The following is a 12,919-nucleotide window of genomic DNA, read 5'->3' as shown; positions in this document are numbered from 1 at the left end:
CAACTTTATGCACGCCTCCCTTTTCCAGCCCTATGTGCCAAAAGTGTCTTCAGCTCTTCTGCCTCTGGTTACCTCTATATCCCACTTCAGCAGTAGAACCGTCAACTGTCTTGGCCTGATACTTTAGAACTCTTCCCCTAAATCAAGCTGCCTCGCTGCCTTTCCCACTCTTTGAAAAACCTTCCCAAAACCCATCTTTCGACATTGCTTTTGGTCACCTCCATAATAGTTTTTAGTTTTACCTATTATTAAGCATCTTGGGGCAATTACTACAGTAAAGATGCTAATGCAAATTATTAATTTCTTGCTGAGTTGCAGTTACACTGTTCTTGTCTGTGACCGAGGTACAGCCCTTGTCACAGTGGACCCACACCATCCTCACCTAACGGCGCTCCTTTGTTATCCAGCTCAATGACCACCTTTGTTCAACTCTTACCTATTCAAATATAGACAGGTGCTGTCCAATATTAGTTTCTCTTCCAACCCCTGCATCTCTAGTTCCCCAAGGATCAATCCTTGGCCCCCTCCCTCATCTACATGCTGCCTCTTGAAGACAGCATTGAAAACATGAGGTATGCTGTCTCCATCACCTCTCCTTGGCCCCTCCACTACCTCCGTGTCGTCCCCAAATTTAAAACTCCCAGCCTCGAATTTAAATCCTTCCATGGCCTGGTCCCTATCTTTATAACCTCCTCCAGCCTTTCAACCTTTTGCAAACTCTGCGTCCCTCTCACTTTAGCCCCTTGTGTACCCCCCAACGCCAACCTTCGTGTCACCGTTGATGGTTGTGCCGTCAGCCGTCGAGGCCCTATTGGTTCTGCAATTCCGTTCCTAAACCTCTCCACCACCACCTCCTCCCTTTTAAGACCTTCCTTAAACCTACCTCTTTGACCAAGCTTTTAGTCAGTCGTCCTAATATCTCTTTAGCATTTATCCATTTTTTGTCGTCTTGCGCTTCTGTGAAGTGACTTGGGATGTTTTTCTACATTAAAGTGCTTTATAAATGAAAGTTGTTGGTTTCCATCTGATAACTTGCTCAAACAGCAATTAGTCCTGTGCTATTCAACCTCTGGAGCTGTTTTACTGGAGCCCAATCCTATCTTCCTCCAATGTCCATACGTACATACTTGCAGCACTGATTTCTGGATAGTGATCAAGACTGAAATCTGTCTAATTTTCTCAATGCAAGGACTATGACATCAGTTAGACAGTCCCAACTGCCATCCTAGCTGAGATCTATGAACTCTCTAGTCTGTATGGTTCAGTTATTGACTGGATAAACTTGCTAAGCCATTTGGGAAAGTGTTGCCTCTTCCTTGTACCCTTGCTGCCCAAAATCACTAATAATGCAGCATTTATATTGGTATTATTTTATTTCTTGCGAATCTGATTTTTGGAGAAGTTTTGAATCTCGTATCAAATTGCCCTACATGCTGTATAAGCCTAGTTCAATTTCAACTTAGCTCAGATGGTCGCACATTCACCTCAGCGTGATATGGTTTTGGGTTGGATACCCACTCCAGGATTTGAGTTCATAAGCTAGGCTGACGCTCATATTGTACCACCTCAGTAGGTGTTGTCTTTCTGATGAGACATTAAACGAAGGCCGCATCGACTGGTTGAAGGCTACTCTTGCACCATAAAGCAACTGCATGTTGATTTTTAAAATCAAGCACATGGTGTACATATCTACAATCAGTGTTGCATATGACATGCACTTTCTGTAAATGTACCACTTCTTGTCCTGCTCTTCCCATCGTGCTATTTTCATCACATCTGACAGTTCTGTTTTAAAACTTGGCTCTCATCGAGTTGTTCTAGCTCTTTCTTGAAGATAGATGGCACTATGGCACTGTTTGCGACAGCACCCCCTGCCTGAAGGCCGAGGAAAGCTAGGACCATTGCCTATTGCTGCCTTTGGCATTTTCTTCTAGCTGTTACAGGCTCTTGCCACTTCTCTCCCTGGCCCTTACCTCTTCCTCCTCCCACTCCTTTCTGAGCACTATTGTTTCCAACCACCTCCCCCTCATCTTGCTGTCCCTCACTCCAATGGCTGCTTCTTCCCCTTTTGTTCAGGCTCTTGGGACTTTCAGGATGTTGATGGTAGCCAAAATGCACTATTGCAATATTCATTGTCTGTACAGTTATTTTAAAGCAGTAGCTACTGCAATTCAAATTTTACTATTATTTGAATTTATCTTGCAGCAGACATTGGCCTGTTCAATCCTAACAGCACTATTAAGTGAGTTCTCAAGTTCCACTAAAACCAGCAATATTGGCCTCAGTATGGAGTTCCATGGGAGTTGCAAAAGAATGTTTCAGGTAAAGTTTGTGTACTAATATGCATCTTTATAAAATTAAATATACTATATCTTTTAGGAAATGATGAAACTAAATACCTCATTGGACAAATCTTTTCTGTCTGACCATCTTTGAGTTGGACCATTATCTACGACTTGAGATCGGAAACTTTTTGCAATGACTTTATTCTTAAATATCTGTCCAGAAATGTATTCCTTTATTTGATATTTTAAAGCATTGTATTTTAATGCTTATTGTCATCTAGCATTTATTATAAGACAATCCCCAGGCCAGCGTACAAGTGAATCCTGGACTTGGGCAGGGTGTACTTATCCCCTAGACTTGTGGTTGTCTCTTCACTTTTCATGTTGTACTAACTGATGCTGGCTTGCTTGTCTGGGAGCTGCTGCTACAGAAAAACTGTGAGCTAGGCCTGAGAAGGACTTGAATGTTTTAAATGAACTATTGGGAAACTAAATAAAGTCAGGCAAAGCTGGAGTGGCCTTGGTTATCTTTACCTCTAATAATTTAGAAATATGAGCATGTAAAGACCCACAAATGGGAGGATGCCATTCAACCTATCTTGCCTCTGTTGCGGTCACTAGATGTTATTGGAATTATCTACTATAATCACATTTTCCTGCCCTTTCCCTGAACCTTTTTATTTTCTTACAGAATGATCACACACTGCTATATAATTTTGTACGTTTTGTTTGGCTTTTCATGATATAGCATTCCTTGAGAGAATGTCTTGCCAACTCGCCATCTCCTTCCCACTCATGTGGCGTTTTATTGGAGCTTTCATTTGGAGTCCCATGTTTTATAATAGTTATTTGATTTTTTTTTTAAGTCCAGTTCTATAAGTGCTAGTCATCCTGTGGCTCCTCAGCAAATGACCATTGTTAATTTAGGAGCCTTGTTTTTGAGTGTCAGAAGGCTATTTAACCACAGGCTACATTGCAGGAGTACCCAATTCCATCTTTATTCGATGTCCATATGCACTTCCAGCACGATTGTTAGTTAGCGATCAGGAATGGGAACCCTGCCTAGTTTTTCCCTCCTGAAGTAAGATCAGCTAATTCAACACAATCCAGGGAATGAACATGTCAGTTTCCTGATCTGTGCAGCTCAGACATTCACTTGGTGGATTAAGTTGGCTCCTTCTCCCATGGTAGCTAATCCATTGGGAGAGGAAGCTTTCACCAGAAACTCTACAGTGCTATCTAAACCGCTGCATATTGCCGAACTGAGATGCGAATGAAGGAGAAAAAGAGGAGAAAGCATGCAGAAAACAGACCACAATGCACCATTGTACTTTTACATACTTTTACAAACATTTCTAACTTTAAAAATACTGCTTTCCAGTGATGCACACTATATACTGTTAAGACATTGCATCTTTTCCATATTTTCTGAAATAATCATACATAGTAATATGCAAACAAATAGACAGGATCATCACAGTAGAAAGCTCTTTTAAGCCTAGCTTTAAAAAACCCCCAACAATAAAGTAGGAATCAAAATACTTATATTAGTGTTGAATTTAACTAGATCATGTGTGTGTCTATTTTTGCTCTTGTTCCGAAAATACAGGAAGATGACCTTCGCCAAATATTTGTTTTGACGGTTGAGGTGCTTCAGGAATTCAGCCGACGGGAAAACCTCAGTGCTCAGATGTCTTCTGTGTTCCAGCGTTACCTTGCACTAGCTAATCAAGTCTTGAGCTGGAACTTTCTTCCTCCAAATTATATCCTTTCTTAAACTACATTTTTATATTTTGTGTGGGGGTGTGGTTGGTGTGTGTTCATTTGTTTGTTTGTGATTGGAGGTACGATGAAGGTTGGTTGTGTTTTAGAACATATTTTTAAAAACTCATTTTGGTTGAAATGAAGTGCCACTTTCCACTCCTCCATTAACTTAAAAATAAAGGGCTCAATTTTGGCCACTGGAGATTTCTGGCATACTTACCAGAGGTACGCATGGAAGTGCGCCAAAAATCTTTGGGTTGATTTTGGCAGCTGTCCCGGGTCTTCTCGTTGCTGGCGTGGCGTGGTGACTGGGTCTGTGGGCGGAGCCAGCGTCCTGCGCTGGAAACAGTGCAGGGATGCTGGACATGTGCAGTAGGATCGGGATTGCCGTGATCATGCATGCGCAGTAGAATCGGGCTGCCATTAGTGGAGAAGTTAGGAAAATCAATAAGCACAACAATAATCGCTGTCCCTCTCTTTCCCCCCCCCCCCCCCCCCCCCGACACAATCAAAAAGCAACATTGCAGTTTTTTGTTTATCAGATCCAGCGGAATCTTCTGTTTTGCATTAGAGAATTGAGTCGTCTCCTCCTTCAGCCTCCCGATACTTTGCCGTGTTTCTGCCGAACTCAGCCTCTCCTCCCCTCCTCCTTCCCTTCAGCCTCCTGATGCGTCTTTGCCGGCCGCCCCTTTCCCAGGCTGAATGGCCTCCCGTACAGGCCGGCTCGCTGCCTTCCCCGGCTGAGTTCAATTCAAGGTAGGATTTACTACAATTATTTATTTGTTATTCAATTGTTTGCCTGAGTTCTTTATTTTTATTGAGTTATTTCAACTTTTATTTGCAATGTTTGGTGCTTGGTGTTTGGGTGCAGGTCCTTACTTACCTGTGCTGATTTCTTACCTGCCCACAAGGTTTTTCAGAGCTGGCCACATACGCTGACCTAAGTGGATTTGGGGTAACTTTTAGCTAGCCAGAATTGCCTAAATGACCAAAATGGCGTAAGTGGCTGGGAACGCTCCCTTTTGGGGAAAAAAAAACCTGAACTTAAAAAAAAAAGTCGTACCTAACTGAGTTACTCTGGAGCAAGTTGATTGGCGAAAATGGCGTTTTTTAACTTGCGCCAAAAAAAATTGGAGCAAATCATGGCCACAATTGAAAACCAAATACACTGCCTCTAAGCAATACAAACTACAAAGGTCCTGAGTAAAATTTCTGGTCTGTGCTGTTAGTTGATCTCAGAAATCTATATTAATGACTTAGATGAAGGGACCGAGTGTAATGTAGCCAAGTTTGCTGATAAAACAAAGATGGGTGGGAAAGCAAATTGTGAGGAGGACACACAAAATCTGCAAAGGGATATAGACAGGCTAAGTGAGTGGGCAAAAATCTGGCAGATGGAGAAAGATTGCAAAGTGCTGCAGTACAGCGAGATCCGGGGGTACTTGTGCATGAAACACAAAAGGATAGTATGCAGGTACAGCAAGTGATCAGGAAGGCCAATGGTATCTTGGCCTTTATTGCAAAGAGGATGGAGTAAAAGCGGGGAAATCTTGCTACAGCTATACAAGGTTTTGGTGAGGCCACACCTGGAATACTGCATGCAGTTTTGGTTTCCATATTTACGAAAGGACATACTTGCTTTGGAGGCAGTTCAGAGAAGGGTTCAGTTGGTTGATTCTGGGGATAAGGGGGTTGACTTATGAGGAAAGGTTGAGTAGGTTGGGCATCTACTCATTGGAGAATGAGAGGTGATCTTATCGAAACATACAAGGTTATGAGGGGGCTTGACAAGGTGGATGCAGAGAGGATGTTTCCACTGATGGGGGAGATTAGAACTAGAGGGCATGATCTTAGAATAAGGGGCCGCCCATTTAAAACCGAGATGAAGAGAAATTTTTTCTGAGGGTTGAAAATCTGTGGAATTCGCTGCCTCAGAGAGCTGTGGAAGTTGGGATATGGAATAAATTTAAGACAGAAATAGACAGTTTCTGAAACGATAAGGGGTTATGGGGAGCGGGCGGGGAAGTGGAGCTGAGTCCATGATCAGATCAGCCATGATCTTATTAAATGGCGGAGCAGGCTCGCGGGCCCATATGGCCTACTCCTGCTCCTATTTCTTATGTTCTTATAATGTGGAAAAATGTGAGGTTATCGACTTTGACAGAAAAAATAGAAAAGCAAATTACAATTTAAATGGAGAAAAATTGCACAAAGTGTTGCAGTACAGAGGGACCTGGGGGTCCTTGTGCATGAAACACAAAAAGTTAGTATACAGGTACAGCAAGTAATCAGGAAGGCAAATGGAATGTTGGCCTTTATCGCAAGGGGGACGGAGTATAAAAGCAGAGAAGTCCTGCTACAACTCTTCAGGTTATTGGTAAGGCCACACCTAGAGTACTGCGTACAATTTTGGTCTCCGTATTTAAGGAAGGATATACTTGCATTGGGAGGCTGGTCAGAGAAGGTTCACTAGGTTGATTCTGGAGATCAGTGGGTTGACTTATGAAGATAGGTTGAGTAAGTTGGGCCTATACACATTGGAGTTCAGAAGAATGAGAGGTGATCTTATCGTAACATGAGATAATGAGGAGGTTCGACAAGGTGGATGCAGAGAGGATATTTCCACTCAGGGGAAACTAGAACTAGGGGATATAGTCTCAGAATAAGGGGTCGCCCATTTAAAACTGAGATGAGGAGGAATTTCTTCTTGAGAGTTGTAAATCTATGGAACTTTCTACCCCAGAGAGCTGTGGAGGCTGGGTCATTGGATATATTTAAGGCGGAGATAAACAGATTTTTGAGCAACATGGGAGTAAAGAGTTATGGGGAATGGGCAGGGAAGTGGAACTGAGTCTGTGATTAGATCAGCCATGATCTTATTGAATGGCAGAGCAGGCTCGATAGGCCAAATGGCCTCATCCTGCTCCTATTTCTTATGTTATGTTTTCAGCCAAAGTGGCAGATGGGGTACTGCAGTTGACCTCTGCGCCCTTGGATAGAGAAGGGTAAATGATCTGGAGGCCCAACTCCAAATTAATGATCAGTACCCTTTGATGGAATTTCCTCATGTGGATAATTGGGTGAGAACAGGATTGGATTTCACTGTCATGGCCCCCTCCCAAATCAAATAGTCTGCCAACCTGCAAACAGGGATACGGGTGAAAGGTAGTAACTGAGCAAGGAGACAATATCTTCAGGAGAGGGGAAAGAAACATTGACAGCGAGCAGGACTGTAAATTCCACAGGTTGGCATTTTTTCATTTACCATTTCATTTGGTTATGTTAGTTAATCATTTTATGTTATGATTTAAGAAAACAATTCCTATATAACAAAGGATTGAATGCTTACTTGACCCTTGAGTGCAGTCAAAATGGATCACTGTAAAATGTTGGATTTAACAAGTACAAGAAGTTCAGGTATAGCGCACTGTAGAAAAATACTGTAATCCCTTTTCTTGGATTATACTATTACAGACAGAAATGTTATGGTGTTTCTGTGAATATTTACAACTTAATTTAACTGAGTAGTTAGCTACTGCTAGTTCCTTGAGAGTTGTTTGAACTAAATAGCATAGTAATCCTATCGTGCCAAAATTGTCATCAGTACATTAGTATGAATTGACTTACTAAAAATAACAGGATGCGACTGCTAAATATTGCGGCTGGTTAAAATAGTGCCAATAAACCTAACTGCTTTGAAGAGATCATGGGTTGTCTGGTGTAGTTCTGATCATTTGAGGTAAGTGAACATTTTGAGATTTCATAATTTTGCCCTTAATTCCCAGTTGATAAGATATTTGTAATTCAATGTCTGTTCATTTCATTACTTTGAAGAGGTTTTTTTAAACAATTTAACAAAACTGAGAAACCTATGAGCAGTTGTTTAAAGTGATCATAGATACATTTTACAACTTTCAGTTGATACTAAGGTTAAGTGTTGGTTGTATGGATTCAACTTTCATTATAAACTACCTAATCAGAGCTTTGAAAATAATTCTTTGTGATTTTGTTTTTGCGGAGGGGGATTTTGTTTTAACTTGAATTCACTTTGTAAAATTTGCTGAAAATTAACTGCAATTAACTGTGGTATAGGGCTATAGCTTGAACTTTAATTGTAAAATAATTGCATCCCAAATGGTGTGACTTAAAAGGATACAAAACTATAGCCACTTAAACTACTACCTGCATTCTTGGCCAAATGAGAGCATAGATTATGCTGGAGCACAGTAAAATCTGTGGAATGCCTTCCAAGTTGGAAGAGCCAAACAATGCATGAGTGCAGCAAGCACAAGCTATATATAGGTGTTCCTTTTAAGTGGGATGCTCTTCAGCTGTGCTGTTTTTTATTATGTGCACTTCACAGTTTTCTCTAAAGTATAAAGTAATTATCACGTAACTTCAGCCAGAGGTAAAGTTTGCCGACCTCCAGCAGCAAGCAGCAATAGTCAAGAGATATTGCCAGTAGGTACGTAGGATTTTTACTATATGTTTACATACCTCAACACAAAATCAGTTTGACTTTAGAGAATTGTGTCTGATCCGTTTGAATAGCATGTTAAAATTAATTTTAGTATTCACTAAAGAAGCCTAATTATCTTTTGTTTTTACAGTGCCAAGCAGCACTTTTGTAATGTTGGTCATGTTGAGTAATTACTTTTAGTGGAACTAAAGTATTGATTTTGCAAAATTGTGCTGGTCATTTGTCAGTCTGATTTATAAAAAAAAAAGATTTGGCTTTATTTTTAAGTCGGCTATAAATAATGCAGTCAGACTGTATAATCCTGCCTTTTGTTCTCGTCACTGTGTCTGTAGTGCTTGTGCATTGCCCAGTCTTTCATACTAAAAATGAAAATCCAAATTATGCTGGCATATCGCTGAGATTCCACGTGTATGATTTTGTGTCTGTTTGAAGTTTTTGCATTTTGTAGCAACTAACATGCATACTTTAAGTAGCTTTCATGTTTTTTAATTGAAAGCAATTGCATCTGATTCTAATATGGATCCAAAAAGTATTTATCAAGAAGGGTTCATTTAGCCTTTTACCTTCTTTGAAATTACTACTGTAAAGTTGCTCATGCTCAGTTTAACATGTTAAAAAAACAAAGAGCTTGTGTTTATTTAGTGCCTTTCACGCCCCAGGACATCCCAAAGTGCTTCACAACTGATGAAGTATTTTTGGATTGTAGTCGTTGTTCTAATGTAGGAAAACATGGTAGACAATTAGTGCACAGCAAGATCCCGCAGGCAGCAATGATACAAATGACCAGATAATTTGTTTTTATTGATGATTTCAGATATGTGTTGGCCACCAGAAAAGCCCCCCTGTGCTTCTTTGAATAATGCCATGGGATCTGTTCTATTCACCTGAGGGCAAAAGGGGCCTCAATTTAACGTTTCATACGAAACTCTGCACCTCTGACAGTGCAGCACATCCTCAGTATGGCACTGAAGTATTTGCCTTGATTATGTGCTCAAGTCTGGAGTGTGGCTTGAACCCATGACCCTGACCAGGCAAGAGTACTACCACTGAGCCATGGCTGACACCTGTTGTTCGTACATTTGCAGCATCAAAAGGGTGCCACAGGCAAACGACTGCAGTTTGTCATTTATATGTAAATGTTTAACCTCAGTAAATGTTATAAAAGGTATTGGGACAGTTATGGAAAAAAACCTGTTTGTAGTTTTACCATCACTCATAAATCATGACACCTGTTAATTAAAGCTGCTGTTGCCCCCTCTTGTCATTTCAGATACTGTGGTTATTCATGTGATCATATCACAATGGAATGCCACATGATTATAATCAAACTTTTATCTTGCGACTCTTCATGGGTCTTGTTTCTGAACAGTTAAATACTTTTATTCCTTGGCCTCATGCTGCAGTTATTCCATGTATTTAACATGGCTTAAAGTTTATTTCCATTACATTCTCCCTCTGAACTCATGTTAGTTGTAGCTAAGAAGTATTTTACCCCCAGTAATGCTCCTCTATTGACCTTGACTCCAGATAACTGGGCAGGCATTATATAGCTATGTTTGAATCCTCCCAAAATGTGATGTTAAAGCCAACAGAATCCTGGCGAGAGACACTTCTGGACAGCAGAGTTATGGATCTCTTCTTCACAGTAAGTAGTATTCTAAATCTAGTTTCAGTAATTGGGTTGAAGACCAGAGAAGCTGTACCATTGTAAGTTTTGTATTATATTTCAATCAAGTTATTGATCATGTATTATGGTGGAGTAGGTTTTCCCCACCCTTGAAGGTACTTTTTGTAAATTATTGTTCAAATATTTGCATGTTTTTGCAAGAAATTATAATAGTGTTTGTGAATCTATTAGATTGTTCCATAAAATGTGTTATATATGATACTAGATGACACACGGGGATAATTGTCTGTGAATGATAGAATAGTGTTAATTTTGTACCATAACTTATTTAGTAATCTGTTGTACCATTAATATATTACACAAAAAGAAAACAGATCAGTGTAAATTCTGTAACATTTTCTAGTAAGTACTTAGCATTTATATACTGTAATAATGTAAAATATTGGAATGTTCCCTCATTTGAAGTGGTGCACCATTAATCCCAAAATTTTACATAGCTGCCAAAAATCAACTGTGAATAACATAGACATTTAGCTAAAATAGCACCCATTTTTTTTTAAAAAGAGTGGACTTGTCTCTTTTTCCTCCAAATATTTGGAATCTTCACTGTTTCCTATAGTATGTGTGCTGCACTATCAGCTGCAAATCTTCCAGAATTTATTCTATTACTGCGACATATTATTTCAGGGGATGCAGCAAATCAGAGATGAACCAGAATGTTCAGAAATTGAGTTTCCATGTCATATATTGTTTCAACCTCCAGAACTCGTGTTGCAATTTCTGGCTCTGTGCATTGTCCATTCCTAGATATTTTACCTTTTACATTTCACCATTAATATAACTTAGATACTATTCGATTTAAATCTAAGTTCAAAAATTGCTTTGTCATCAGATACGGGTTAATTAGATGAGATAGAGTATTTTGGAAGCCAGTCATGCATGCTACATCTATAAACACCGACTTACCTCAGTGACTTGAATAAATATTTGTTTTAAAGTCACTATGTGATCCCCTTGTCAGATGCATGGATTTTATTTTGGTATTGAATTCCATGCTCCCAAGGTGATAAATGAATTGTATGACTATTCTGTTACCTGTCCTAAAGTTTTAATGTTTTAAATATTGAATGCATATAATTTTACACCATATGTATTGTAATGTGGTTTCAGCTTTGTGTTACTATAAACTGTAGTGTCATTTGGATGTGAAGTCACATGTATTGTATTTAGACACTAAATGTAAGACCAGCTCTAGGAGGCGCTACATGCAAGACTATGGTGTGTAATTTGCGGTCAACGGCAAATCAAAAGGCGCTTGCTGCTGGCCCCAAAGAAAGCTGTCCACGGAGATCTCGCAATCTCTGTGGCGAGAAGTTTGCCTTTTGTGACGTTTAATTGTTTACAGCGCTCTGTCATGGGGATTCTTACGGTGATGCTGCAGTGACGTCAGCAAGCTGCCAATCACATTGAAGAATTCTCAGACAGGAAATGAGTAGCTGCTTTTATCTGGAATTTTAGAGATCAAAATAAAGATTCGGACTTTCACATGGGGGTAAGCTAGAAGCTGGAATATGAGCAAACTTAAAAAAAAAAAATTGGCATTTATATCATCATGGGAGAAATTTGACACTCCACAAATATAAAAATTTGTTTTTCATGGGCAAAGTGTTTGTTTAATAGTCACCAGTCAAAACCCCAGTTACACCTATTCCAACAAGGCTTAACACTTAATGGGGTATTTAACAGCATTATTGCGGAAAATAACCAATTTTTTGTCGGTTTTACTGATTGCCGGCAATTGGGTGGGGTGGTTGGTCCACAGCGTAGTCAGTTTCAGACCAGTGACTGATTGACCGCAACTTCAGGAATTGCACATTTAGATGCGCATGTGCTAAATCCTGAAGTTGCGGTCAGTTTCAGAGGTGTAATGACATTGAACGTTAACAGTTCGCCGTCATTACCCACCGCAAATTCCAGGCCATTATGTCCAAAGCAAAGTTGGTGAAACTAAACTGACATTCGTATAGTGATAGGTTGAGCTTTCCATATCCATGTTGCTTGACCAGAGGATAACTTAAAATTACTAGAATAAGTGTGATCTGCCTCCATGGTAACCATAGAAGATACTGACCTCAAGTTATTTTTTTAACATTGAGTGGAAATAATCCTATTGCACATCCCTGTGAAGTGCTACCTATGTTTGTAATGTTTGCATTGTTTCATAAATGGAAAAATCATCTTTGAAACATGATTACAGGGAGTAAATAATGTGCCAAATTTGGTATGTTGTACTCTTCAATGTTAACTAAAGAATCAACAATGTTTTAGAATTCCTAGGTGATTTAACTCAAAACACTATCCAGCCCTTAAAATGCTCTTAAATTCATTTTGGATAAATGAATTAAATGTCTCCCCCTATTTGTACTCTAGTGCTTGAGGCACTGAATTATACAATTTTGGATTTGCGCTCACAATCACTTTTATTGGATATATAAAAGTGTCGGACACTTCCCAAAGTGTACACCATTTTTACACATATTAGCTATGGTTGCCAATTGTGATTTGACGTATTCCTGGAGAATTGATTATGTAACATTTGGTCACATGACACTGTTCATGTGATGCTTAATCGCATGACATTTGATTATGTGACTGTTATGTGTGCGCACTAGGTCTGTGTAGCAGAGCAGGTCGCCAATTGTCCTGGTTAATCCTTGCCACTGGATAAAGGCCTAGCTCTGTCAAGCCCGTGTTGTGGCTGGT

General features: G+C 39.8%; 1 protein-coding gene across 1 annotated transcript in view; it reads left to right on the top strand.

Annotated features, from left to right (window-relative positions):
- xpo4 (exportin 4) overlaps positions 1 to 12,919 on the top strand; it is a 192,014-nt gene that overhangs the window by 102,730 nt on the left and 76,365 nt on the right. Inside the window, 3 exon segments of the mRNA XM_070892196.1 lie at positions 2,206 to 2,322; positions 3,895 to 4,048; positions 10,062 to 10,174. Of these exon segments, the coding sequence (XP_070748297.1) occupies positions 2,206 to 2,322; positions 3,895 to 4,048; positions 10,062 to 10,174 (384 nt within the window).

Source organism: Pristiophorus japonicus, chromosome 10 (genome assembly GCF_044704955.1).
Source record: "Pristiophorus japonicus isolate sPriJap1 chromosome 10, sPriJap1.hap1, whole genome shotgun sequence".
NCBI lineage: Eukaryota > Metazoa > Chordata > Chondrichthyes > Pristiophoridae > Pristiophorus > Pristiophorus japonicus.
This window is presented reverse-complemented; position numbering and strand designations above follow the sequence as displayed.